Below are 24735 nucleotides of genomic sequence, written 5' to 3' on the forward strand. Positions count from 1 at the left end.
GATTATGCTTTTAATGCTAAGTCTTAAAAACTCTTTGCCTAGTCATAGCTCTTAAAGATTTTCTCCCATGGTTTTTTCTAAAAGTGTTGCAGTTTTATGTTTTACATGTAAGCCCAAGTATTTTTTAAAAACTATACCCAGGATATCATGTTCCTCAAAGCACTGGCTTCCTGTATATTTATGACATCAGATAATTTAGAATCTCATAAATAAGCCAAAGACTTATTTTCTAGAACTTCTAAAATTCAAGAGAAAAACTAAGTCCTAATTGTCATACATATCTTGAGGAATTTTCAACTCATTCTACAGTCAGATAGGTCAACAACACTATGAACTTAAATTTGTAATGCTAGTACTTAACACTGCTTACTCAATAAATACTGATAATAACGCAAATAAGATTTAACATTTTCTTGTTACATGTCTAAATGCTTTCACAATGAGTAAATACTACTTTATAATTTTTTAAAACTATACTGCAAAATAATAAAACAATACAATTATTTGGAATTTTTAAATTGGCATCTGCATAAAATCCAAATTAAATTAGCCACACATACAAACTACTATAGTATCTTAATACAACTACAGGCAAATAATCTGGCACATAATGTCAATGCAAGTCATAATACAAATGAAAGAAGCTTAGGCTAGCTATAACTAGACATTTAACAGGCTAAAACCATTGCTTTTTTAGAAAACCAAACACACACACAGTCCGATTTTATTTTTTTATTCAACTTTGGTAAAACTGCAAGCTCCCAATAGAGCAGGGATTTTTGTTCACTAATATACACTTTGTGGAGCATAAAGAAAACAATCAATAGCTAAATAATGTATGATTTTTCTTTCCATTAATAACCCTCTCCTGGCAAAAGACCTGCAAATATGGTATATAATTTGATTTAAAAGACTTATAAAGTATCAGTCTTTTAAGTTCAGAAGTCACAAGTGTAATAAAAAACCCAACACTGACAATAACACTTAATTCTTGGTTTCTCCACTACTAGTAATTACTACAAACTTATTCCATCAATAGCAACACAAGAAATGTAAACTCCTATAGAAGTTTTAATGTAATAAAAATTATTTATAAATTTATATTTTTCCTAATACTCAAGTCAGACTTACTTTAGCATGTCATACTTTCAGGACACAATTAAGAAAAAATTCCAGTCCTTTGTTTAGCTGACCTAGTCCAGGTTGTAGAAAAATCAGTCTTAAAAAATTATACATATTTGCAAACCATGACTCAGCAGTTTTATTTCTAAGAATTTACTCTTTAAAAATATCATCTGTGCGTATAAAGGATAAACCATAAGTTCATCATAAGAAAAAAGGAAGAGGGCTCGAGATGTAGCTCAGTGGTGCTGCACCTGCCTGGCAAGCACAAGGTCCTAAGTTCAATCCCTGGTACCAAAAAAAAAAAGGAAGAAAAAAGGAAAAAAGAACTCTATTGGATTTGAAAATTATGGAAAATCCATAGCAGAGCTACTTTGTAGTCATGAAAAATAACATAGAATATTATCTGATATCTAGGAAAATGTTCATAAGTGAAAAACTATTTACAGAGTCTAATATGCAACTCATATCTCCATTTCTATGGGTGTGCAGAGTACCCGGGAGAAGCATGTACTCCGAGCAACATGAAAAGTGTTAAATGTTGTTTATCTGCAACATACAATTTTTTAAAATAAACATATACTTTTGGGACAGGAAACAAAAATAAAAGGTTTTGTAGTAATTGACTATTTTATTAATTTAGAAAAGATGTATTGTTTTAGTTTGAATGACAATTCAAAAATCAATATGCAATGAGACCCTCATAAAAGAATTAACTGATTACCTGAGTTGGAGTAATGATGGGTACACCACCAATGATATCAGTTCTGTAAGACACTTGTTTCCTCCCACATTCACCTTGGCGATTTAGGTTATCAGAATTAGGCTGTGAGTCTGACTGCTTTGGTACCTGAAGTAGTATATAAAATCAACCATTTTACAACCAGATTTATATATGCAACCCTCTCTTATCACAGAATTACCAACTGTCCACCTATATATGAGTGAAAAATATACACATATATAAACTATTTACAGTATATGAGCATACTGTCAACATTATTCTGACTAGTAATGTTTTATAATACAGTTATCACTTGATAAGTACTTACTTGCACAGGTATTTCATACATTTCCTCATTTTTTTCTCCCGCCAACACTAGGTGGGCACTACCTCATTTGAGAAGAACACAGGCTCAGAGGCATTAGGGAACATAGGCGTAGTTCCAGGTTGTACTATATTTTAGCCAAGTTTGTGTAACTCTGCCAAATCCAACTAGTATGCTCTGGAATAGAGACCCTACTTATTAGAACACTTAACAGGGGATTATAGCACTTTGCTGCTCTCTTCCCTTTCTTCCACTCCTACCAGTGATCTGCAACCTCAAGGATGCAGATTGTAACACACTTATCTTTACTGGCTTCAAGTCAGTTTATTTACCAAACACATAGCAAGTATTGAATAAGGGTTGAAAGACTGACTCAATGAATTAATCCAAAAGCAGCAGAATAAAATTCTTCACACAAATGAAAAATCAAAATGTGAAAAATAACAAAACTTCTTAGTAGTGAGAGAAAGAAGATGGCCTCCCGGGGCATGAAAACAAGGGTATGTGAGTATCTCCAAATTGGTGCTGAAGAAAAGCAGATTATCTTGAGGTAGGGGTGAAAGATAAAGTTTGATACAGGAGGATAAATGAAAAAATCTAGCTGGACTAAAATCCAGTATTCAGGGTGTGTGTGATGGGAAATCAGACCACTCCTGGATTATAGAAACACACTTCCACCCAGTCCAGGCCTCCACGTCATTGTGCCAGAGAACTGGACTGAGGGAAGGATCTAGCCCTTCCGTGATGGTTTGGCTGACTGAACAGACTCACCATCACTATTGCCTCCCTACTGGGCATGGCAAGTGAGACATATACAACCCAGGGATTTAAAGCTGAAAGGAGAATGGGGGGAATAAATCACATGCACCCATGTCTTGTGACCAGCAGCACTCTAGCACCTGTGAGCCGTGGGACTGTGAGGAGAAAGACTTGCCTGACAGAAAAGAGTAAGTCACTATTCCCTCACCATACAATGGGAGTACTATTTGTGGAATACTCAGCACACTACTCATACCTGCCAATGGGCTCTCACAAGGGGGGGCCCAGATCTCCTAGCTGGGGGACAGCAGAGGGCATGGAAAACCGGGTCTGTGACAAATATGCAAAGCAGTAGAGCAAGAAGATCTTTGAGAGGAGACACTGGCACCTAGGTCAGGCAGTGAGTTGGCAGAGCTATAACAGGGTAGGTGCTCTCTTATTTCTCCAAAAGCTGGAAAGGCCTGAGAAGGCCAGAGGTCCTGCCTACCACCCCACACTGGCAAAGAGAGGCGGCACTAGGTTTTGTGGGAAAGGCTGAGAGACATCAGTGGGCAGAGAGCTGGCCTGGGCCAGTGACCATTTGGCCAAATGCCAGGCAACAAAAGCCTGTGAGGGAAGACATGGAGATGTCTCCGATATTTATCCCCCCCAAGTAGATTAAGAAAATTGGATCCACGAAGGCCTGCAGTGGGTCGTGCCCAGACCACATATTGTTGCAACCAGAACACGTGTTTGGAAGGAGCAACAGCCCTCATGGCTTTGGGCAGGCAACTGCCTGGCCCATAGTGGTAAACTGCTTGCTGCTTGGAATCAGACTGTGACTCCAGTATAGAGGGAGCTGTGTGGATGCTTTGAGTTTGTGCAGTAACAACTGTGTGAAGGTTTTAATTTTTGTTTCTATTTTTATTTTAGTTGTTTCCTTGCTTCTTCATTTGATTTGGGTCATCTTGATTTTTTTCCCTTTATCTCTGTTTTCTTTCTTTTTTCTCATTTGTTCTTTCTGTTTTTGTTTTTTTCCTTCTGGTTCTTGCTTCTTTATTGATATTGTTTGGTTATGATACTTTATTCTTCAAGGTTTCCCCCGCTGACCTGTTCCCTTTTAGTGCTTCTCTTCTACCTCTTCTTTCTTGAAGGGTCTTGAACTCACTATGTAGTCTATGCCGACCTTGATCTCGTGGCAATCCTCTTGGCTCAGCCTCCCCAGTACTGGGACAAAAGGTGTGTGCCACTTGCTTCCTTCTCTTCCCACTGACATACCCACATCCTTTTCCCCTTTCCTCTCATTTCCCCCATTCTCCACATCCCAGGTGAACTACAAATAGCAATGTAACACAGTTTGGAAGGGATATAGACAAAAGGATGAAATTATCAAACCAAGTTTTAATGTTTACAATTGACGTGTGGTTGGATCCATTGATAACTGGTATAACCAGTAGAAATTGTCTCCTTACAACACAGTGACAGGGTCCAACCCAATTAATTTGAATAGGTTGAGGTGGTAAACAATACTTCTTGATGAAGAAAGCTAAGAACACATCAGAGGAAAACAGAACTTAACAAAAGAGATGTTGACACCAACAAAAAAACTCTTCATTTGATTTGACCTCAACCTTTGGCAAATCAATCAATCAATCAATCAATCAATCGGAACATGAAAAAAGACAACAAGATACCTCCAAAGACTTCCAACTCTCCCAACGCAGAATCAAGGGGCACTGACAGAGAGAAAAGCAAACACCGGATACCTGCACTATATGAAATAATTAAAGATGAAGCAAAGAAACTCAGGGAGCTCAAAGAGAACATAACCTAAAAGTGGAACCAGCAAACAAACTGATCAATGTGATTACGGGAAAAACAAATAAAAAATTGGAAGAGCTGACCAAACTGATTCAAAACATGAATGACTGGGGCCGGGGATTTAGCTCAGTGGTTTTGCCGCCTGCTGTGCAAGCGCAAGGACTTGAGTTCGATCCCCAGTACCAAAAAAAAAACAAAAACAAAAACATGAATGACTAATTTACCGAAGAAACAGACTCAAAGAAAAGGCATCAAACAGAAATCCTACAATTCATAAACAGCAGCAATGATTAATAGGGTTTTAGAAATCAAGGACAAAATGGAATCACATCATGATATACTCAGAAAAACTTTAAACACAATAAGAGAGCAAGAAAAATTCATCCAACTGCTACTTGATGACACTTCTAAGAAGACTAACCTAAGGCTAAATGGAGTTAGAGAGAAAAGAGAGGACAGAATTTTAAAAATCTGTTTACAGAAATCCTAGCAGAACACTTTCTAAGTAAGGGGAAAGAACTCAACATGCAGGTAAACGAAGCTTACAGAACATCAGAGATTACTAAAAAGAGAAAAGAAGCTCCTCATGATACATCACAGCAAAAATCCCAGAGGTCTAACATAAAGACAGAATCTTAAAAGTTGTCAAGAGAAATAAAAAATTATTTATAAAGGTAAACTCATTAGAATTACAACAGTTTTTCAACACAAACCTTACAAGGCCAGGAGATGTTGGAGTGAAATGTTTCAAGCCCTAAAAGAAAACAACTTTCAACCTAGACTAATATATCCTGCAAAACTATCTCTCAAAACTGATGGAGAGGGCCGGGGATTTAACTCAGTGGTTAAATCCTGCTGCGCAAGCTCAAGGACCCAAGTTTGATCCCCAGTTCCAAAAAAACCAATAAACAAAAACTGACAGAGAAATAAGGAAATTCCATGAAAAAGAACATCTTAAGAAATTCACGAGGGGCTGGGGATTTAGCTCAGTGGTTCCGCCGCCTGCCTCGCCAGCACAAGGACCTGAGTTTGATCCCCTGTACCAAAAACAAAACAAAACAAAGAAATTCATAAACACCAAATCAGCATGCCAAAAATATTCAATATCCTAGAGAGAGAGACAATGAAGCCAACAAAGCCAAAAAGTTGGAGGGAATGAATCCATCAAGCAAGGCAAGTAGTTAAAAAGGAAAAATAAAGGAGTCAGCAACAGAAAACTAATGCAATTACAGGAATAAGTCAATCCTTTTCAATTATAATTCTTAATGTAAATCGCTTCAATTTCTCAATTAAAAGTCACAGACTGGCAAACTAGATCAAAAACCAAAACCCAATGGTCTTTTGCATTCAAGAGACCCATTTAATTAAAAAAGAAATTCAAGCTAAAAATCAATGGATAGAAAATAACACTCTATGAACAAGGACCCCAAAAGCAAGCAGGGGTAGTAATTTTATGCTCAAACAAAGCAAATTTCAAGCTAAAACTGATCAGAACAGGCAAACTCCATATTATTGGTTAAGGGAATAATTCAACAAAAAGAGATGTCAACTGTAAATAAATAAATACACACATACAAAGTCCCCAACTTACGAAGGAGTTCCATTCTGAGAGAACGTTTGTAAGTAGGATTCGTTTGTAAGTCCAATAAAGTGGTCTTAGACACCTTTGACACAAATATACAATGTAAAGCATAAAAAAACCCCAAACACACAAACAAAAATACTGTAAAAAACTATTTTTAACTAGGATTAGAGGTCCCATTTGACCCAGCTATTCCCCTGCTGAGTTTCTTCCCCAAAGAATTAAAAGAATCATACCACAGTGATATATGCACACCCATGTTTACAGCAGCACAGTTTGTAATAGCTAAAACTTGGAAACAGCCCAACTGTCCATCAACTGGAGACTGGATAAAGAAAATGTGTTTTTTAAAAAAAAATAAAATGGAGTACTACCCAGCCATAAAGAATGAGAAACTAGAGACATTTATAGCTAAATGGATGCACATTGAGGACATACTCTTAAGTGAAATAAATAGGACACACATGTGGAAATACCGAATAGTTTCTCTGGTGTGAGAAACTGAAAGTGTAAATACTGATCAAAATGTGTAACAGATAATGTGAAATAGGAAGAAAAGGTCTAAAGGGGAAGGGGAACTTTCAGGGGTAGGGGAAAGAAAAGAAGGAAAAGGAAAAAATATGAGAAAAGGAAAACATGGAAACAAAGTCTTTGTAAATAGGGAGGGATGGGGCTAGGGGTTTAGCTCAGTGGTTCCAGTGCTTGCCTTGCAAGCACAAGGTCCCGAGTTCGATTCTTGGTACCAAAAAAAAAATAAGGAGGAAAGGAGAATGGGGAAAAAAATAAGAACCAAGATATATCATGTAAAGGTACAAATTCCCATTGATGAATGTCATTGTATTGTATACCTAAAATGTACCAATAAACTTAATGAACAAACAAAAACTATTTTTACTTTTACAGTTACCTTAAAATGGTGGTACAGGGTTAGGGTCAAGGTATGCTACTTCTGTGATTTGTTCACATCCACAAATGCTCGTAATATGACATCTGCTTGTATCTATGAAAGTTTGCAACTCAAATGTTCCTACATCAGGACTTACTGTATATATACATAAACACACATACATATATGCACTGAATACTAGTGCATCTAACTTCATAAAGCAAACACTACTCCATATAAAAGACCAAATAAATGCTAACACAACCACAGTGAGTCACCTCAATATCCCCTATGCACAAATAGATCAACTAAACAAAAACTTAAATATTAGAGCTAAACCAGAACAAACAGACTTAATAGATACCTAGAGTTTTCTAACCTACAACAATAGAATACACATTCTTCTCATGAGCACATGGAACTTTCTCCAAAATAGACCATATACTAGTACATGAAGCCTGCTTAAATAAAAACAAAAGTATCAAAGTCATCTTAGATATACTATCAGATCATAGCACACTAAACTACAAATCAACTGCAAAAGAAACCAAAGAAATTAAAAAAACATCTGAACATTAAATAAAACACTCCTGAACACTCAGTGGGTAACAGAAGAAATCAAGGAAGAAATTAGTTCCTAGAATCAAACAATAATGCCAGTACAATACAGCAGAACCAATGAGACACAATAAAAACAGTACTGAGAAGTTTACTGCTGTAAACGCTAATATAAAAATATAGAGCAAGCTCAAATAAACTAATGATGCACCCTCAAGATACTAGAAAAAGGAGAACAGTTCAAACCCAAACCTAGGAAATTGAAAAGATCACAGCAGAAATTAATGAAATTGAGGAAAAAGAAATGTGAAGAGTCAATGAATAAAAGACCTGGTTCTCTGAAAGAACAAACAAACCCCTAGCCAAACTGACCAAAAGAAAGAAAGACCCACATCCATATAATTATAAATGAAAAAGTAAAATCAAAACAGACACCACCAAAATCTAGAAGATCATTAGTAATTACTAAAAAAAATGTATTCTAACAATTTGGAGACTCATGACGAAATGGACAGATTCCTAGACAAATATGAATTACCAAAACCGAACTGAGAAGACATAAAAACTGAATAATCCAATAACAGGCAATGAAATTGAGGCAGTAGTAAAAACCTATCAAATAAGAAAATTTCAGGATTGGATAGATTTACCACTGAATTCTACAAAACCTTCAAAGAGGATAAAATGCCAATACTCCTCAAACTCTAATAAAATCGAAAGGGAAGGAGTACTTCCAAACCCATTTTTGGAAGTTAGGATTACTGATTCCAAAACCAGGCAAGATCCCAACTAAAAAAGAAAACTACAGGTCAATCTCTTTAATGATCATTGATTCAACTGTCCTCAAAACAAGATACTGGCGGGGGCCAGGGATTTAGCTCAGTGGTTTCGCCGCCTGCTGCGCAAGCGCAAGGACTGGAGTTCGATCCCCAATACCAAAAAGAAACAAGATACTGGCAAAGAGAATGCAATAAATCATCAAAAAGATCATATATCGTGACCATATAGGTTTCATCTCAGGGATGCAAGGATGGTTCAGCATATGCAAATCAGTAAATGTAACACACCACATAAACAGAGGCAAGGACAGAAATCATAACCATCTCAATAGATGCAGAAAAAGCTTTTGATAAAATCCAACATCCATTTATGATAAAAACCTGAGGAAAATAGTATGTATAGAAGGCCCTATCTCAATTTGATAAAAGCTGTTTATGAAAAATCAACAGCCAAACTCATTATTAATTTGAAAAAAGCTGAAGGCTTTCCCTCTGAAATCAGAAACAAGACAAATATCTCCACTATCACTACTCCTATTCATTACAGTACTAAAAACATTAGCCGGAGCAATCAGGCAAGAGAAATAAAGATAAGGGATATATATATATATATATGGAAAAGAAGTCAAATGATCACTATTTGCAGATGACATGATGCTTTACATACAAGACTCCCCCAAAATCCCACCAAAACACTTCTTGAATAACCAAATTCAGTAATGGAGCAAGATACAAAATCAACACACAAAAATCAATAGCATTCTAATACACCAATAATGAACCCACCCAGAAAGAAATTAGGAAAGCAATAGTATCAAGAAAAATTTACAATTTACAATAGTAGCAAGAAAAATTAAACATTAGGAATTAATTTAACTGAGGAAGAGAAAGACCTCTACAATGAAAACTACAATACTCTGAAAAAGATTGAAGAGGACATGAGACAATGGAAAGACATCCCCTGTTCCTGTACAAGCAGAATGAACATTGTCAAAATAGCCACACTTCCAAAACTGATATACAGATTTAATGCAATCTCAATCAAAATATCATCAGTATTCCTCCCCAAACTAGAGAAACCAATCTCAAAATTCATCTGGAACCAGAAGGGACCCAGAATACCAAAAGCAATCCTGGGCAACAAGAACAAAGCAGGAGGTATCACAATTCCAAATTGCAAGTTATACAATATTACAAAACTAGTGATAAAAATAGCATGGTACTGGCACAAAACAGACATGTGTATCAATGGAACAAAACAGAGGACGCAGAAACAACCCCAGGCACATTCAACCACCTGACATTAGACAAAGGGGCCAAAAACATGCTGGAGGAAAGACAGATTCTTTAGCAAATGGTTCTAGGAAAAGTGGCTATGCAGAAGATTGAACTTAGATTCGTATCTCTCACTATGTACCAAACTAAAATCAAAATGCACCAAAGATCTAAATATTAAAAGAGAAACACATAATCTGTTAGAAAACAAAGTAGGCAAAACTCTTGAAGTCATAGCTGAAGGCAAACTTTCTGAACAGAACCCCAACTGCACAAGAAATAACATGAAGAATCAACAAATGGGGTTATATAAAATTACAAAGCTTCTGCACAGCAAAGGAAACAATCAACATTTAAGAGATAACCTACAAAATGAGAAAAAAGAATTTTGCCAGCTACAGCTTGGACAGAGGAATAATATCTAGAATATATAAAGAACTCAAAAAAATTAGACTCCTAAGAATAAATGACCCAATCAAAAAATGGGCAACTGAAATGAACAGACACTTCTTGAAAAAAATACAAATGATCAAAAAATACATGAAAAAATGGAACTGGCCTATATGTCCATCAACTAATGAATGGATAAAGAGAATTTGGTATATATAAACAATCAAGTACTACTCTGCTATAAAGAATAAATTTGAGTCATTTGTAGGAAAATGAATGCACCTTGAAACAATAATATTAAGTGAAATCAGACACACAGTTAAATATGACATGGTTTCTCTTATATGAGAAACCCAAAGTATAAATAAATGAAAGGGCAAAATAAAAGACATATAATAGGAAACGGAAAGATAGAGATGGAGGGTGTGGGGGAGAGGGGATTTAAAAAGAACTAAGATGTGTTCTGTACATTACCAACTATCTACAATGAATGTAAGCATTATATATCACAAAGATGTTCTAATAAAAATTAAAACAAAAATAAATACAATGATAGACTATCATGAAAAAACTCAGTAGTAGGAACTTAAGGAATTAAAATACTTGAATCAATGATAAATCAAAAGTATAAATGAGTAATGATTTTGACAACAACAGAATCTAAAAAATAAAGGTCTCATTAAAGTGGAATCAAAGCATTAGAGTATTACAAATGATTAAGATATATTTTAGCTTTTTATTTGACCTAATCAGGGAATAAGGTACTCAGCTAATCATGAATTTTTTCTTCAAACTGTTAACCATATGGTCTATAAATGAACTGTGAATTTTAAAGGCAATGAAAGTAATATAATAAAACACTCAACATCAATTATGATGTTCAACATGATTTAGTCTATCTCCAATGATTTAAAGAGCATTCAGGGATCTTGCAGTCTTTCAGAAATGTGAAAACACTTGACAATCACAAAGGTAGGAATATAAGAACATTTAATTCAAGGTTAAACAATGTGCTTGTCACACAGTTAATCCCTATTTAACAAGGTATCAGTAGAACTATAAAGGATATCATTCATAATGTATTGAGAGACTTTAACCATGTAGTCTTGTGATTCTAGAGAAGGTGGGTTCTCAAGATGTAGTGTGCATAAGGTATCACTGTGTAATATTATTAAAAATTTCAGGTTTCCAGGCTCTGCACCCAGAAATTCTGATTCAATAAATCTATAATAAATTCCCCAGAATTGCACTTTATGGAGGAACAACGGATTTGAGGGAGGTTTTTCACAAATCATACTTCAAGAAATACTGTACTGTACCAAACTTTGCTCTCATTTTTTATGATGCTATTCTAACTGTGTAGAAAACCTGCTATGCAATACAGATACTGATTTTCAAAGAAGCTTTTTGAAAATATTCAGCAAAAATGTATTAGATGAGAGGACACTGAACTGCAGGAGATCCCAATGCAAGCATTTTTGCACATAAATGTTCTCAGACATAAATTCTCTAGGGTGACTTCTAAAACTCCCTCTCCTCTCCCTCCCACCCTCCTGTCATGATTCTAAACAAAGGAGAAACAGAGAAACAGGAAAGAGAAGGAAGTGAATAATGAATGATTCTTTGAACCCTAAGATACTATATATTTTGGAGTGCTTTCTAAGGAGAATATAGTAGTGAACAAAATTTTAATTGTCAACCAAAATTAGGTTATCAAACCCTAGAACAATTTACTGAGAAAGTCTACTGTATTTTCTAACGGCATCATGTATTTCAATTATTTCAACAGTGAAAACAGTACTATTATCTCACTGAGAATAGAAAATTGCATTATGGGAATTTGAAACAGAGCAAATGATCTACTCAAATGTATTAGATGAGATGTTGCTGGTGTGAGGTGGAATCTCAGCATTGTTTTCATCTGCATCTCTCAAATGACCAGTGATGTTGAACATTTTTTCATGTTTATTTGCTATTTCTACTTCTTTGCCTGAGAAATGTCTGTTCATTTCGGATCCCCATTTTTGAATTGGATCTTTATATTTTGGGGGTCTGATTTTTTGAGTTCTTTATATATTCTAGATAGTAGACCTTTGTTTGAGGATCAGCTGGTAAAAATTTTTTATATGGCTTTTTTCCTTGAGAGATTTGAATTTCTTCCTAGCTGGGATGTGCATATGACCCTAACAGTAGAAAATTCCAATAGTAGGAAAATAAAAAGTAGTGGCTAGAGAATGAAGAGAGGAATACATAGATTTCAATATTTATGAATGACATAAATGAAAATGCCAGTTCCCTTTTGCAAAACGTTAAAGGCAAGGTTGCCATTTAATTCACCAAGAATAATGACAGTCCTTAAAGACTGAAACCTATGACATTCAAGAACAAACTTATGGATCATATGAGTTTTCTCAGTGTTCTATACTTGATCTGTCAGTTGAAAATATTAGTGTAAAGGAGAAGGCCTTGCTAACACTGTTGGGCACATAGAGCATTTTGTTAGGACCAAAGTCCTCTCTATTCAGGTTACTCTTTCTTCTACTTGCTCCCACTTATCATTTAAAAAAAAAAAACCAAACAAACAAACTCATAGAATAGTTTTGCCACAATTTCAAAAGACTAATTTTTAGGTTAAAATCTAATAGTTTTAAAAATTAAAAACATAGTGGAAAAGGCCACTTAAAAAACAGTGGGTTTCTACTTAGGAATAAACTATATACATCTTGAACATTTCCTAATAATCAATAAGGGACCAGAAACTACCATATTTATGTTATAATTAACATAAATAAGTCGTTTAAAGTATACTTTAAATTTTGATTTCCTAAACTCTAGTCACTGGATACTCCATTTAAGGTTGGTTTCTCTATTAGTGCTCTTAAAAAAAAAAAAAGTAAAGAATTTCAAAGGGCAGCCACCCACCCACATTCGCATAGACTTAAGAAAAGCAGGCCCTACCGAGGTCCCAAGTCACACGGAAGACACCGAATCAGCCCGCTGCAGACAGGCAGGTCTGTGCACGCCCTACAGAGGTCCCAAGTCACACGGAAGATGCCGAATCAGCCCGCGCCCCGGCAACAATCCACTGGACCCCCCCACCCCCACTCCTCTGTACAGCCACCTGGTTCCACACTACAAAGACGCAGAGGACACCGGACCACCAGACCACGGTACTGAGTCCCGCTGCTCTCGGCCCAGAGGTAGGGGCTTCTGAGCCACTGTCCTACTGCTCCTGGTCCAGAGGAAGGGGCTTCCTGGCCACCATCCCTCCCGCTGCTCCCAGCCCAGAGGAAAGGGCTTTTGGGCCACCTTCTGTCCTGCTGCTCCTGGCCCAGAGGAAGGGGCTTCCGGGCCACCATCCCTCTCACCACTCCTGGCCCAGAGGGAGGGGCTTCTGAGCCACCAGCCCACTGCTCCTGGACCAGAGGAAGGGGCTTCCTGACCACCATCCCTCCCGCTGCTCCCAGCCCACAGTAAAGGGCTTTTAGGCCACCATCCCTACCGCTGCACCCGGCCCCTGTCCCACCTCTCCCAGCTCAGAGGACATAATCCGAGCAGGCGCCAACAGCCCTCCACCCAGTCGAAATGAGAAAACACGTAAATAAGTCTCAAACCCAGACTTCCAGATCACCTACAGCAACCCCAAAGGGAAATGAGATGGAACACTCTGATACTCAACCACCTGGACTCACTGAACTGGCAACAAAAGGGGATCTGGAAAAAATGAAATCAGAAATAATTTCTCAGATAACAGGAGAAATTGTGCTCCTAGTGCAAGACATGATTAATAAATCTAGAGAGGAGCTCAGGAACATGATGGAATCCTAACATAAGAAACAAATGGAATCCATAAAACAGATGCAAATAGATTTCCAGGACATGAAAAACTCCACTGAAAGTCTACATAGCAGAATGAGCCAATGTGAGGACAGAATTTCAGATATAGAACATAAGATTGCAATTAGTGACCAGGAAAAGAAAAATTGCTTCAAAATTATAAGGGAACATGAGAAATCAATCCAGCAGCTGCTAGATGATGCAAAGAAGAATAATATAAGACTGACTGGAGTCAATAAAGAAACAGGAGAGAGTGCAGATGACATAAAAGATCTCTTCACAGAAATAATGGCAGAAAACTTCCCAAGCAGAGGAAAAGAGCTTGACATACAGATAAGTGAGGCATATAGGACTCCAAATAGCCTTGATCAAAAAAAAATCTACACATAGGCATATAATTGTTAAGATTCCAGAAACTCAACAGAAGAGCAAAGTTCTACAAGCAGTTAGAGAAAAGAAACAAATCACATACAAAGGAAAGCCCATCAGAATCACAGCAGACTTCTCAACACAAACCATCAAGGCAAGAAGAGCTTGGAGTGACATATTCCAAGCCCTAAAAGAAAACAGCCTCCAACCCAGAATGATGTACCCTGCAAAACTATCTTTCAAAACTGATGGAGAAATAAGATACTTTCATGACAAAGAGCACCTTAGGAACTTCATGAATACCAAACCAGCACTCCAAAGAATTTCACACAATAGCCTAGGAACAGACATTGAGGATCACAACCCCAGGAAGGAAAGCAGAATGAACCCATCTGGCATGACAAGAAATTAAATGTAAAGGGGGAGAACCCAACAAAAAGAAAAAGTCATGGCAATGACAAGTCAATATGTTTCAGTTATAACCATCAATGTTACTGGTCTCAATTCACCAATCAAAAGAAATAGACTGGCAGAATGGGTCAAGAAGCAAAATGCAACAATATGCTGCATACAAGAAACACACTTAATTCAAAAGGAAACTCACAGGCTGAAAGTTAAAGGGTGGAAAACAATACTCCATGTGACAGGAACCCGAAAAAAAGCAGGAGTAGCTATCCTCTTTGCAGATCAAGTAGATTTCAAACCAACCCTGATGAAGAGAGATGAAGAAGGACACTACATCCTTGTAAAGGGAACAATCCAAGAGGAAGAGATGACAATCATAAATATCTATGCACCAAACACTAGTGCACCCAACTATATAAAACAAATACTAACAGATATGAAAAGTCATATATGCATTAATAAAATTGTAGTGGGGGACCTCAACACCCCACTGTCACAAATAGATAGATCAACTAGACAAAAAATAAGTAATGAAATACTAGAACTCAATCGAACTCTTGAACAGATGAACTTAACACATGTTTACAGAGTGTTCCACCCCACAAAATCAGAATACACATTCTTCTCAGCTGCACATGGGTCATTCTCCAAAATAGACCACATATGCACACATAGAACATGTTTAAGTAAGTGCAAAGGAATTGAAGTTATCCCCTGTATATTATCAGACCATAGTGCGATGAAATTGGAGATCCATAACAAAAGAAACTCAAAAAATTTCATAAACACGTGGAAATTGAACAACACACTTCTGAATAACCAATGGGTCACAGAGGAAATTAAAGAAGAAATCAGACAGTTCCTTCAATTAAATGACAATGACAACATATCGGAATCTATGGGACACAATGAAAGCAGTCTTATGAGGGAAATTCATAGCAGTGAATACACATATTAGGAAAACAGAACGAGCCCAATTAAACAACCTGATACTGCACCTCAAGCTTCTAGAAAAAGAAGAACAGAACAACCCCAGAGCTCATACAAGGGAGGAAACTATAAAGATCAGAGGAGAAATCAATGCAATGGAGACTAAGAGAATGATACAAAAAAATCAAGGAAGGCAAGAGTTGGTTCTTCAAAAGAATCAACAAAATTGATAAACCCTTAGCCCACCTTGTCAGAAAAAGGAAAGAAAAGGCCCAAATCCATGCAATTAGGAATGAAAAGGGTGAAATGACAACAGACCCAGCAGAAATCCAGAGGATCATCAATACCTACTTCCAGAACCTATACGTCAATAAGATGGACAACACAGAAGAAATGGACAGATTCCTAGATACATATGAATTACCAAAGTTAAACGAAAAAGACCTAAAAATTCTGAACCCAATATCAACCAATGAAATTGAAAATGTAATTAAAAACTTATCAACTAAGAAAAGCCCAGGCCCTGATGGCTTCACTGCTGAATTCTACAAGACATTTAGAGAGGAACTGCTGCCACTACTGTTTAAACTCTTCAGTGAAATTGAAAGGGAAGCAATACTCCCAAATTCATTCCTGGAAGCAAGCATCACCTTGATCCCCAAAGCAGAGAAAGACCCAACTGAAAAAGAGAACTATAGGCCAATCTCACTAATGAACATAGATGCAAAAATCCTTAATAAGATAATGGCAAACAGAATGCAGAAGATCATCAAGAAGATCATACACCCTGATCAAGTGGGATTCATCCCAGGGATGCAGGGATGGTTCAATGTACAAAAATCAATCAATGTAATACACTATATCAATAGAGCCAAGGACAAAAGCCATATGATTATCTCCATAGATGCAGAAAAAGCATTTGACAAAATCCAACATGCATTTATGATAAAAACCCTACAAAAAATTGGAATAGATGGTCTCTACCTCAAACTGATAGAAGCCATCTATGAAAAACCAACAGCCAATATCATACTAAATGGTCAAAAACTGAAATCCTTCACACTAAAATCAGGAACAAGACAAGGATATCCACTATCACCACTCTTGTTCAATATAGTTCTGGAAACATTAGCCATGGCAATTAGACAAGAGAAAGAAATAAAAGGAATAAAGATAGGAAATGAAGAAGTCAAATTGTCATTATTTGCAGATGACATGATACTCTATATAGAAGACCCCAAGAACTCCACCAAAAGTCTTCTAGACTTAATAACGAAATTCAGTCAAGTAGCTGGTTACAAGGTCAACACACAAAAATCAATAGCTTTCCTCTACACAAATGACAGACTCACTGAGAGAAAAATAGGGCAAATAATTCCTTTCACAATAGCATCCAAAAAACTGAAATACCTAGGAATCAACCTAATGAAAGAAATCAAAGACCTCTTCTCTGAAAACTATGGCACTCTGAAAAGAGAGATTGAAGATGATATCAGAAAATGGACAGACATCCCCTGATCCTGGGTAGGAAGGATTAATATAGTGAAAATGGCCATACTTCTAAAACTGCTATATAGATTTAATCCAATTCCAATTGAGATCCCAGCAGCATACTTCATGGACCTTGAGAAAACAATCCAAAAATTCATTTGGAACAAGAAAAGACCCAGAATAGCAAAAGCAATTCTAGGTAACAGAGACATGGCAGGGGGTATCACAATCCCCAACCTGTAACTCTACTACAAAGCTACTGTGATAAAAACAGCATGGTCCTGGCAAAGAAACAGATCTGAGGACCAGTGGAACAGATTAGAAGATGCAGAAACAACGCCAGACACACTCAGCCATCTCATCTTCGATAAAGGAGCCAAACACCCTCCCTGGAGGAAAGATAGCCTCTTTAATGGTGCTGGAAAAATTGGGCTTCAACTTGCCAAAGATTAAAACTAGACCTATATCTCTCACCATGCACTAAACTAAAATCAAAATGGATTAAAGATCTAAATATTAAAATAGAAACTCTGAACCAGTTGGAACAGAGGTTAGGTAGAACCCTTGAAGACATCGGTGGAGGAAAAGATTTTATGAACAAAACCTCAGTTGCCTGTGAACTAGCACAAACAATCAACAAATGGGATCTCTTCTTATTAAAAGGCTTCTGCACAGCAAGAGAAACCACCAGCAGTGTGAAGAGACAACCCACAATGTGGGAAAAAGTCTTCACCTGCTCTTCCTCAGACAAAGGTCTACTATCTCGAATCTATGAAGAACTTAACAAGATCAGACCTCCCAAATTTAAAGACCCAATCCAAAAATGGGCATCTGCAATGAACAGACATTTCTCAAACAAAGAAGTAGAAATAGCAAATAAATACATGAAAAAATGTTCAACATCACTAGTCATTCGAGAGATGCAAATGAAAACAACACTGAGATTCCACTTCACTCCAGAAAGAATGGCTGCTATCATGAAATCAACCAATAACAAATGCTGGCAGGGCTGTGGGGAAAGAGGAACCCTTCTCCACTGCTGGTGGGAGTGTAGACTGGTGCAAGCACTGTGGAAATCAGTATGGAGATACTTCAAAGAACTAGGACTGGAAGTCCCATTTGACCCCGCTATTCCACTGCTGGGGATCTTCCCCAAAGAATTAAAAGAATCATACCACAGTGATATATGTGCGCCCATGTTCATAGCAGCACAGTTTGTAATAGCTAAAACTTGGAAAGAGCCCAAATGCCCATCAACTGGAGACTGGGTAAAGAAAATATGGTTTTTTTATAAAATGGAGTACTACTCAGCCATAAAAAATGAGAAATGAGAGACATTTATAGCTAAGTGGATGCACATTCAGGCGATACTCTTAAGTGAAATAAATAGGACACACATGTATAAATACCGAATAGTTTCTCTGGTGTGAGAAACTGAAAGTGTAAATAAGGACTAAATGTATAATAGGTCATGTGAAATAGGAAGAAAAGGGGCAAAGGGGAAGGAAGTGGGAGGGCTAGGGGAAAGGATAGAAGGGAATGGGATTAATATGAGAAAATGAAAAACAGGAACAAAATCTTTGTAAATAGCAATGGAGGGGTTGAAGGGAGGGCTAGGCAAGGGTGAAAAAAAAGAACCAAGAGAGACTATGTAAAGGTGCAAATTTCCAATGATGAATGTCATTATATTGTATACCTAAACTGTACCAATGATTAGAATGAATAATCGATAACACAAAATAGGAAGAAAAGCTCCAAAGGGGTAGGGGAAGTGGGAGGGGCAGGGGAAAGGAAAGAAGGGAAAGGAAAAATGATGAGAAATGGAAAAAATGGAAATAAAGTCGTTGTAAATAGGGAAGGGTGGAGGGGGTGAAGGGAGGGCTAGGAACGGGGAAAAAATAAGAACCAAGATGCATTATGTAAAGGTACAATTCCCAATGAGAAATGTAATTGTGTTGTATACCTAAAATGTAGCAATAAAAGAATTTAATTTAATTAAAAAAAAGAAAAGAAAAGAAAAGAGACCAAGAATAGGGCATTAAAACAAAAAGGTACTATAATTACAAAGTAGTTAAATAATCACCATTCTCTCATCCACTATCCTCTAACCACTTTTAAGCTGAAACCACATAGTCTCAAAATCTAATTTTGGATTTCTAACAATTTTAAATTTATACATTACATAGTACTCAGCAGACCACTAAATTACATTGACCAAAATATCATTTGAAATTATTCCATAAGAAGGTAAACTGCACATGTATTGAAACAGAAATTTTAACTTTTTAAGGACTCTACATGCAAATTAGCAGGAATTTCACACTCTAACATAATGATGTGTATAAAATGCATATGAAATCAAAAGTTTAGCTTTTTATAAAAATAAGCAAATGGGCAGGGGAATGGGGAAAAAATAAGAACCAAGATATATCATGTAAAGGCACAAATTCCCAATGATGAATGTCATCATACTGTATACCTAAAATGCACCAATAAACTTAATGAAAAAAAACAAAAATAAACAAAATGTATTTTATTAAAGTATGCGGAATTCCTTCATTGCTCTTCTATGAGCTAAATACAAGTATGTATCTATCCAAAGTTGACTTTTTAGTGCTATCAATTCTATATTCACATTAATGTAGATATAATCACTTTTTTGATGAAATAAAGATTTCTATATTTTATGTACAGTATTTATATTTTTAATGTGAATTATAAAAATACAAAATTACCAACAAATTTACTTTAAAACTAAAAAATTCAACATGTAAAATAAAGCTACAAGACCACAAGAGCTACTTAAAAGTGCACACTTTAACATATTACTCAATCCCTAATCAATTTTGAGTAAGACTCATCAGATGAATAAATCACACAGGGCAATTCAATAACCCCCAAAATGGTAAAAAGCCTGAGACCATGCACTACTTTTTTTCTAAAAGCACTAAGAAACTAGTGCTGCTTATTGCAAATTGTGAAAATGAACTGAGTAAAGTTACTACGTATTTCTAAAGAAATTTTCCAAGTTAATATTTCTTAAGAGTTAAAAATAATCAGTTAAAACCTTTCAAGAATACATACTTCCGAATCAGTTAAAAATATTGCTTTCCCGAAACTGTACGAACCCAAAATAACTTCTGCTTTATGTACAGATCACATGCAGTGTGTCACATGGCAACATCTTCTGTCACGTGGCAACAAGCTGTTCTGGTGCAGGACAAAAAATTCTATCTAACTACAAAACCAGCTTTAGCTATACTAATTCTATTGTGTTGTGACACAAACACTGAGTTGTTCATTTTAGATGGAAACTAATAAGTAATTAACATGCTGACTTTTAGGGTACCCATCTTTGAGAGTATATCTTTTAGTGACAGTTACTAAGCATACTTTACTAAAAATACAGCTCGGTTGGCACAACCCCACCCAGTAACTCTTTCCTGACCCTTTCCAGGCAGCCTACAATGTTTCCCTGTCAGTCTGTAGGCAGGAAAAAGTACAACAAGGCTCAATCAGGGAGTAGACCTAACCACCATCATCATCAGTAACATACTAAAAGCTTGGTTCTACTTTCAGGAAAGTATCAGAAGAAGGCTCTTTGTTCACAGGCTGGCTTGAGCTCCTAGTTCCATAGCTTACTAGCTTTGAAAACTGTACAAATCACTCAATCTTTCCATACCTCACTTTTCCAGAAGGTTTAAGAAAAGCCTTTATCAAGATCTGATAGAGTGTAAAGAATCAGTAAGTAGCAATGTTTATCAGAAAACTAAACAGAATATCCCAGGTTGGAAGGAAGAGGTTGTAGCATTGAAGTGGGGCAAGGGTACCAAGCTCGGGAACTGAAGGCAAAAACACAAATGAAAAAGATACTCAGAGGTTGAGACCTACTCCTCGGGGCCAAATGGGCAGGACCCGCTGACTTCCACAGTTCTTAAGGTTCAATCCCTATGCCTGCACCTCATTTCTAAGACCTTCATCTCCGCTCACCTTCAACTACCATTCTATCAAGGCTTAGAAGACAGGAATGCCTATTCCCATCACCTGGGTAGGTGGCAGGAAATCTCATAACCTACTCATGAGAGTGCTACATGCACTTGCCCCTAGAAACAGTCCTATAAACAGTAGCTAAAAATCTACAGTGATATACAGTATATCCTTTTTTAGGTACATACTGGGTAAAAAGCCATCCACAGGCTGAAGAAAGGGCTGATAATCACCATGTACAAGAAAATATTTTCACATTCTCAACATGTCTTTTAAACAAAGCTTGAGTATAGACCAGGGATTTAGCTCAGTGGCACTGCGCAAGTGCAAGGTGCAAGGTCCTGAGTTCGATCCGTGGTACCCAAAAAAAACAAAAAACAAAAAAAACAAAGCTTGAGTACATAACCTGTTGGTAAGCTGTTGACATGGACTCAGTAGATAGATTTTCAAAATGTAAAGATTACTTCCATATGCTGAAGAACTCTCAAAAACATACAAATACTTACTGTAATTTTAATAGCTTTGTTCAAGACATTCACCCATTCCACTAGGTCTTGCTGATCATTGGCTTGAAGGAAGTATTTCCTCATTCCTGCATTCATAACTGGTGAGAGAAAAAAATAAACACATGAAATTATACTTGTTACCTCTAGATTTGTAGCAGCTCAAAAATCTTGTTAGATTCAAAATTATGACATTCTTGGATTTGACAAAATATATTAGGCCCTAATAAAATACTCAATTACATAGTTAAAACTCTTTTCTTATAGCCATATTTTTCAATAGATATACCATAATATAGCAAGTCAATCCTCCAAGGATGGACACGTAGGCTATTTCCAATTACCAGAATTAGATAAAACATCCCAATGGAACATCATATACAAATACATATATGTGTGTGTATATATGTATAATATATATCTATATTTTAACTCATATTTCTATGGACTAATTATCTTGATAGAGACTTAGTCACAGGGAATTCACATTTACAATTTTTACATTATTAGCAAATTATCTTCCTAAAAGGCTAGCCCTCTTTCATGCTGCACCCTGTTGGTCCAGGTCACGAGTGCCTGTGCTAGCTAGAAACCTTCTGCTTCCTGTCCTACGGCTCTGCAACACTGAGACTGGGAGTCTGCAAACACTAGTATTTCCTAGCCTTCCTTGCCAGCTGGGATCATGTTCTGCCAGTGGAGGTATTGGTGGCAACCCGAAAGGTGGGAGTGGAGAGGATGAGGGAAGAGATTTGCTGGTTCACACAACCTGCATCTAGTTTACCATTTCAGAACTTTCTGCAGCTCCCTCACCACCTTGAAGGGTCCCCTCAGATACCAATTACCAGCTCCTTGGTGGCTGTTCCTCCACTGTCCTGGGTGATATACTACCTCTTCACTTTTGTCTCTAGCCCTCCAGTGGAAACTGCTTCATAGAGTTGCTAGTTAATTTCTTGGTTACTTTGATATTCCCTTCAATATTCTACTTTCCAACATTCGGGTAAACAACTCCCTTCATACTGAAATACCTTAGGTAGTATCTTCCTGACTGAAACCTAATACAGACCTAACTGTATTTACTTAAACCTAACTAGTGAATAATTATATCTTAACTTTGAACTTGATTGAGACAAATTAGTTTTGTATGTTTATCAGTCATCTGTATTTGCTTTGTGAGCTTTATTTTCTTTACTGATATTTCTCCTGTTCATTTACCTTTTATTAATTCATAGGAACTTGTATAATAATCCTTTCTCTTTCATTTTTAAGTACTTTCCTTAGTCTGTACTTTGTCTTTTTACTTTGTTCATGGTATCTTTGATTAAATAGAAATATTCCATCAATTTTTCCTTTAATGCCGCTAGATTTTATACATTTGGAAAACTTCCCTAACTTAATATTATAAAAACAAACATCTTTATTTTTCTATTCCATGTAAGTTTTATTTATATTTAAAGTTTTAATATATTTGGAGCTTTATATGCAATTTACCATCTCTTTAGGGAATAGACTATATAAAGCAAAGCACATCTTCACAAATAGTTGTTTACAAACTTAACATAGCTGTTGAATTAAAACTATTTTGCATCATGTGCATTTATTTTTTTAAAACTAAGTATTATTCTAGGAACAAAGGCACCTAAATAACATCCTTGTTGTAATCATTTGAATATAAAAGTGACTCAAAATGCTCCACCAAAACTTTAAATGATATACTAGCACCCAGCTGAATATGACTGAGAGAAGGAGGAAATAAAAACTCTCAAGGAAAAAAAAAAATTTCTCAAACACACAAAATTTTGAAACTGGGATGGAGACCAAGGCACTAAACCAGGGCTTCCTTGGCTGAGACGAGAATCTCAAAAAGGAAGTAAAGCACATCATGTGAAGTGCCACTGAAAAATTAATCTGGAAAATAAAGAACTTTTAACACACTATAAATTATTCTTTTATAGCTTTCCAGAGGTTAGAGAAATCATAAATACCATAAATATATTTTAAGATAAAATAGCAACTCAATATGACACATAAATGTTAATAAACACCTTCTGTTTTTAACTCTTGGCAATCGATATGGTATGCTTTTAGAATCTTTTCCCAGCTCTCCTCATAATGGCTTCTTCCCCTCAATGTTGTTTTGGGCATTTGCTCAGCACACTGAAAAGTTTAAAAATCTAAGAATTTATCAATACACTACACTTGGTAGAAAGTTACTGTTTAATATGTACATTTCTGAACGAATAATATTTATACAACATGTTAAGAGAAGAAAGAAGTCAGTATACCTCTGAAAAGATTCTTGGCACACCTTGCAGTCTTGAATAAAAACTCAAATGCTTTTATTATTCTAGAGCAAGAAGGGCATACTGATGTGCTACAGAAAAAAAAAAAAATCCAAGCCTGGAATCAGTCAGACCAAACTGTCTTATGTTTTTACAAGTAGCATCATTTTATAAACATCATTTGATCTCTCTAAACCCTGTTTTCCTCATATATGAAATGGGAATGCCACTCACTCCTTCCACGGGGGGTGGAAATGAGGTCTGTAAAGAAATTAGTACAAGCTGGGCATGGTGCCACACATCTGTATTTCCAGTGCTCTTAAAGGCTGAGGCAGGAGGATCTCAAGTTCAAGAACAATCTGGGCAACTTAGGAAGACCCTATCTCAAAATAAACTTTTAGGCTGGGGATTTAGCTCAGTGGTTCCGATGCCTGCCTCGCAAGCACAAGGACCCGAGTTTGATCCCCAGTGCCAAAACAACAACAACAACAACAAAAAATAAAATTTAAAAATAAAATAAACTTTTAAAAAGAGTTAAGCTGGTTCAAGTCCCAGTATTGCAAAATTAATTAATTAAAATCTAAAAAAGAAAAAACCACCACAGTGCTTAGGACAGACTATTCCTCTCCATCATCATCTTCTGGAGATTTCTAAGGAGTATAGAAATGTTGTGGGAAACAAAGAAAATCACTGAAAGGTAGTGTATTTGCAATATTTGGAGGAGGAGGGCAGAC

At 36.4% G+C, this 24735-nt stretch overlaps 1 protein-coding gene and 1 long non-coding RNA gene across 6 annotated transcripts in view; one reads left to right on the forward strand and one right to left on the reverse strand.

The window, feature by feature from the left end:
• Positions 1–24735, forward strand: part of LOC110347814 (uncharacterized) — a 139050-nt gene that overhangs the window by 47232 nt on the left and 67083 nt on the right. The window lies entirely within an intron of this gene.
• The window catches only part of Plekha1 (pleckstrin homology domain containing A1), a 66115-nt gene that overhangs the window by 15878 nt on the left and 25502 nt on the right, over positions 1–24735 (reverse strand). For all 5 annotated transcript variants that reach the window (XM_004838783.4, XM_004838782.4, XM_004838785.4 and 2 more), the window contains exons 5-6: positions 21726–21823; positions 1847–1972 (exon numbers count right to left, since the gene is read on the reverse strand). In XM_004838783.4, coding sequence (XP_004838840.1) covers positions 1847–1972; positions 21726–21823 — 224 coding nt within the window. The remainder of the gene's footprint in view (positions 1–1846; positions 1973–21725; positions 21824–24735) is intronic.

The sequence above is a fragment of the Heterocephalus glaber genome, unplaced genomic scaffold, assembly GCF_053883595.1.
Source record: "Heterocephalus glaber isolate CG9 unplaced genomic scaffold, H.glaber_assembly_v1.0 deba00001497, whole genome shotgun sequence".
NCBI classification, from domain to species: domain Eukaryota; kingdom Metazoa; phylum Chordata; class Mammalia; order Rodentia; family Bathyergidae; genus Heterocephalus; species Heterocephalus glaber.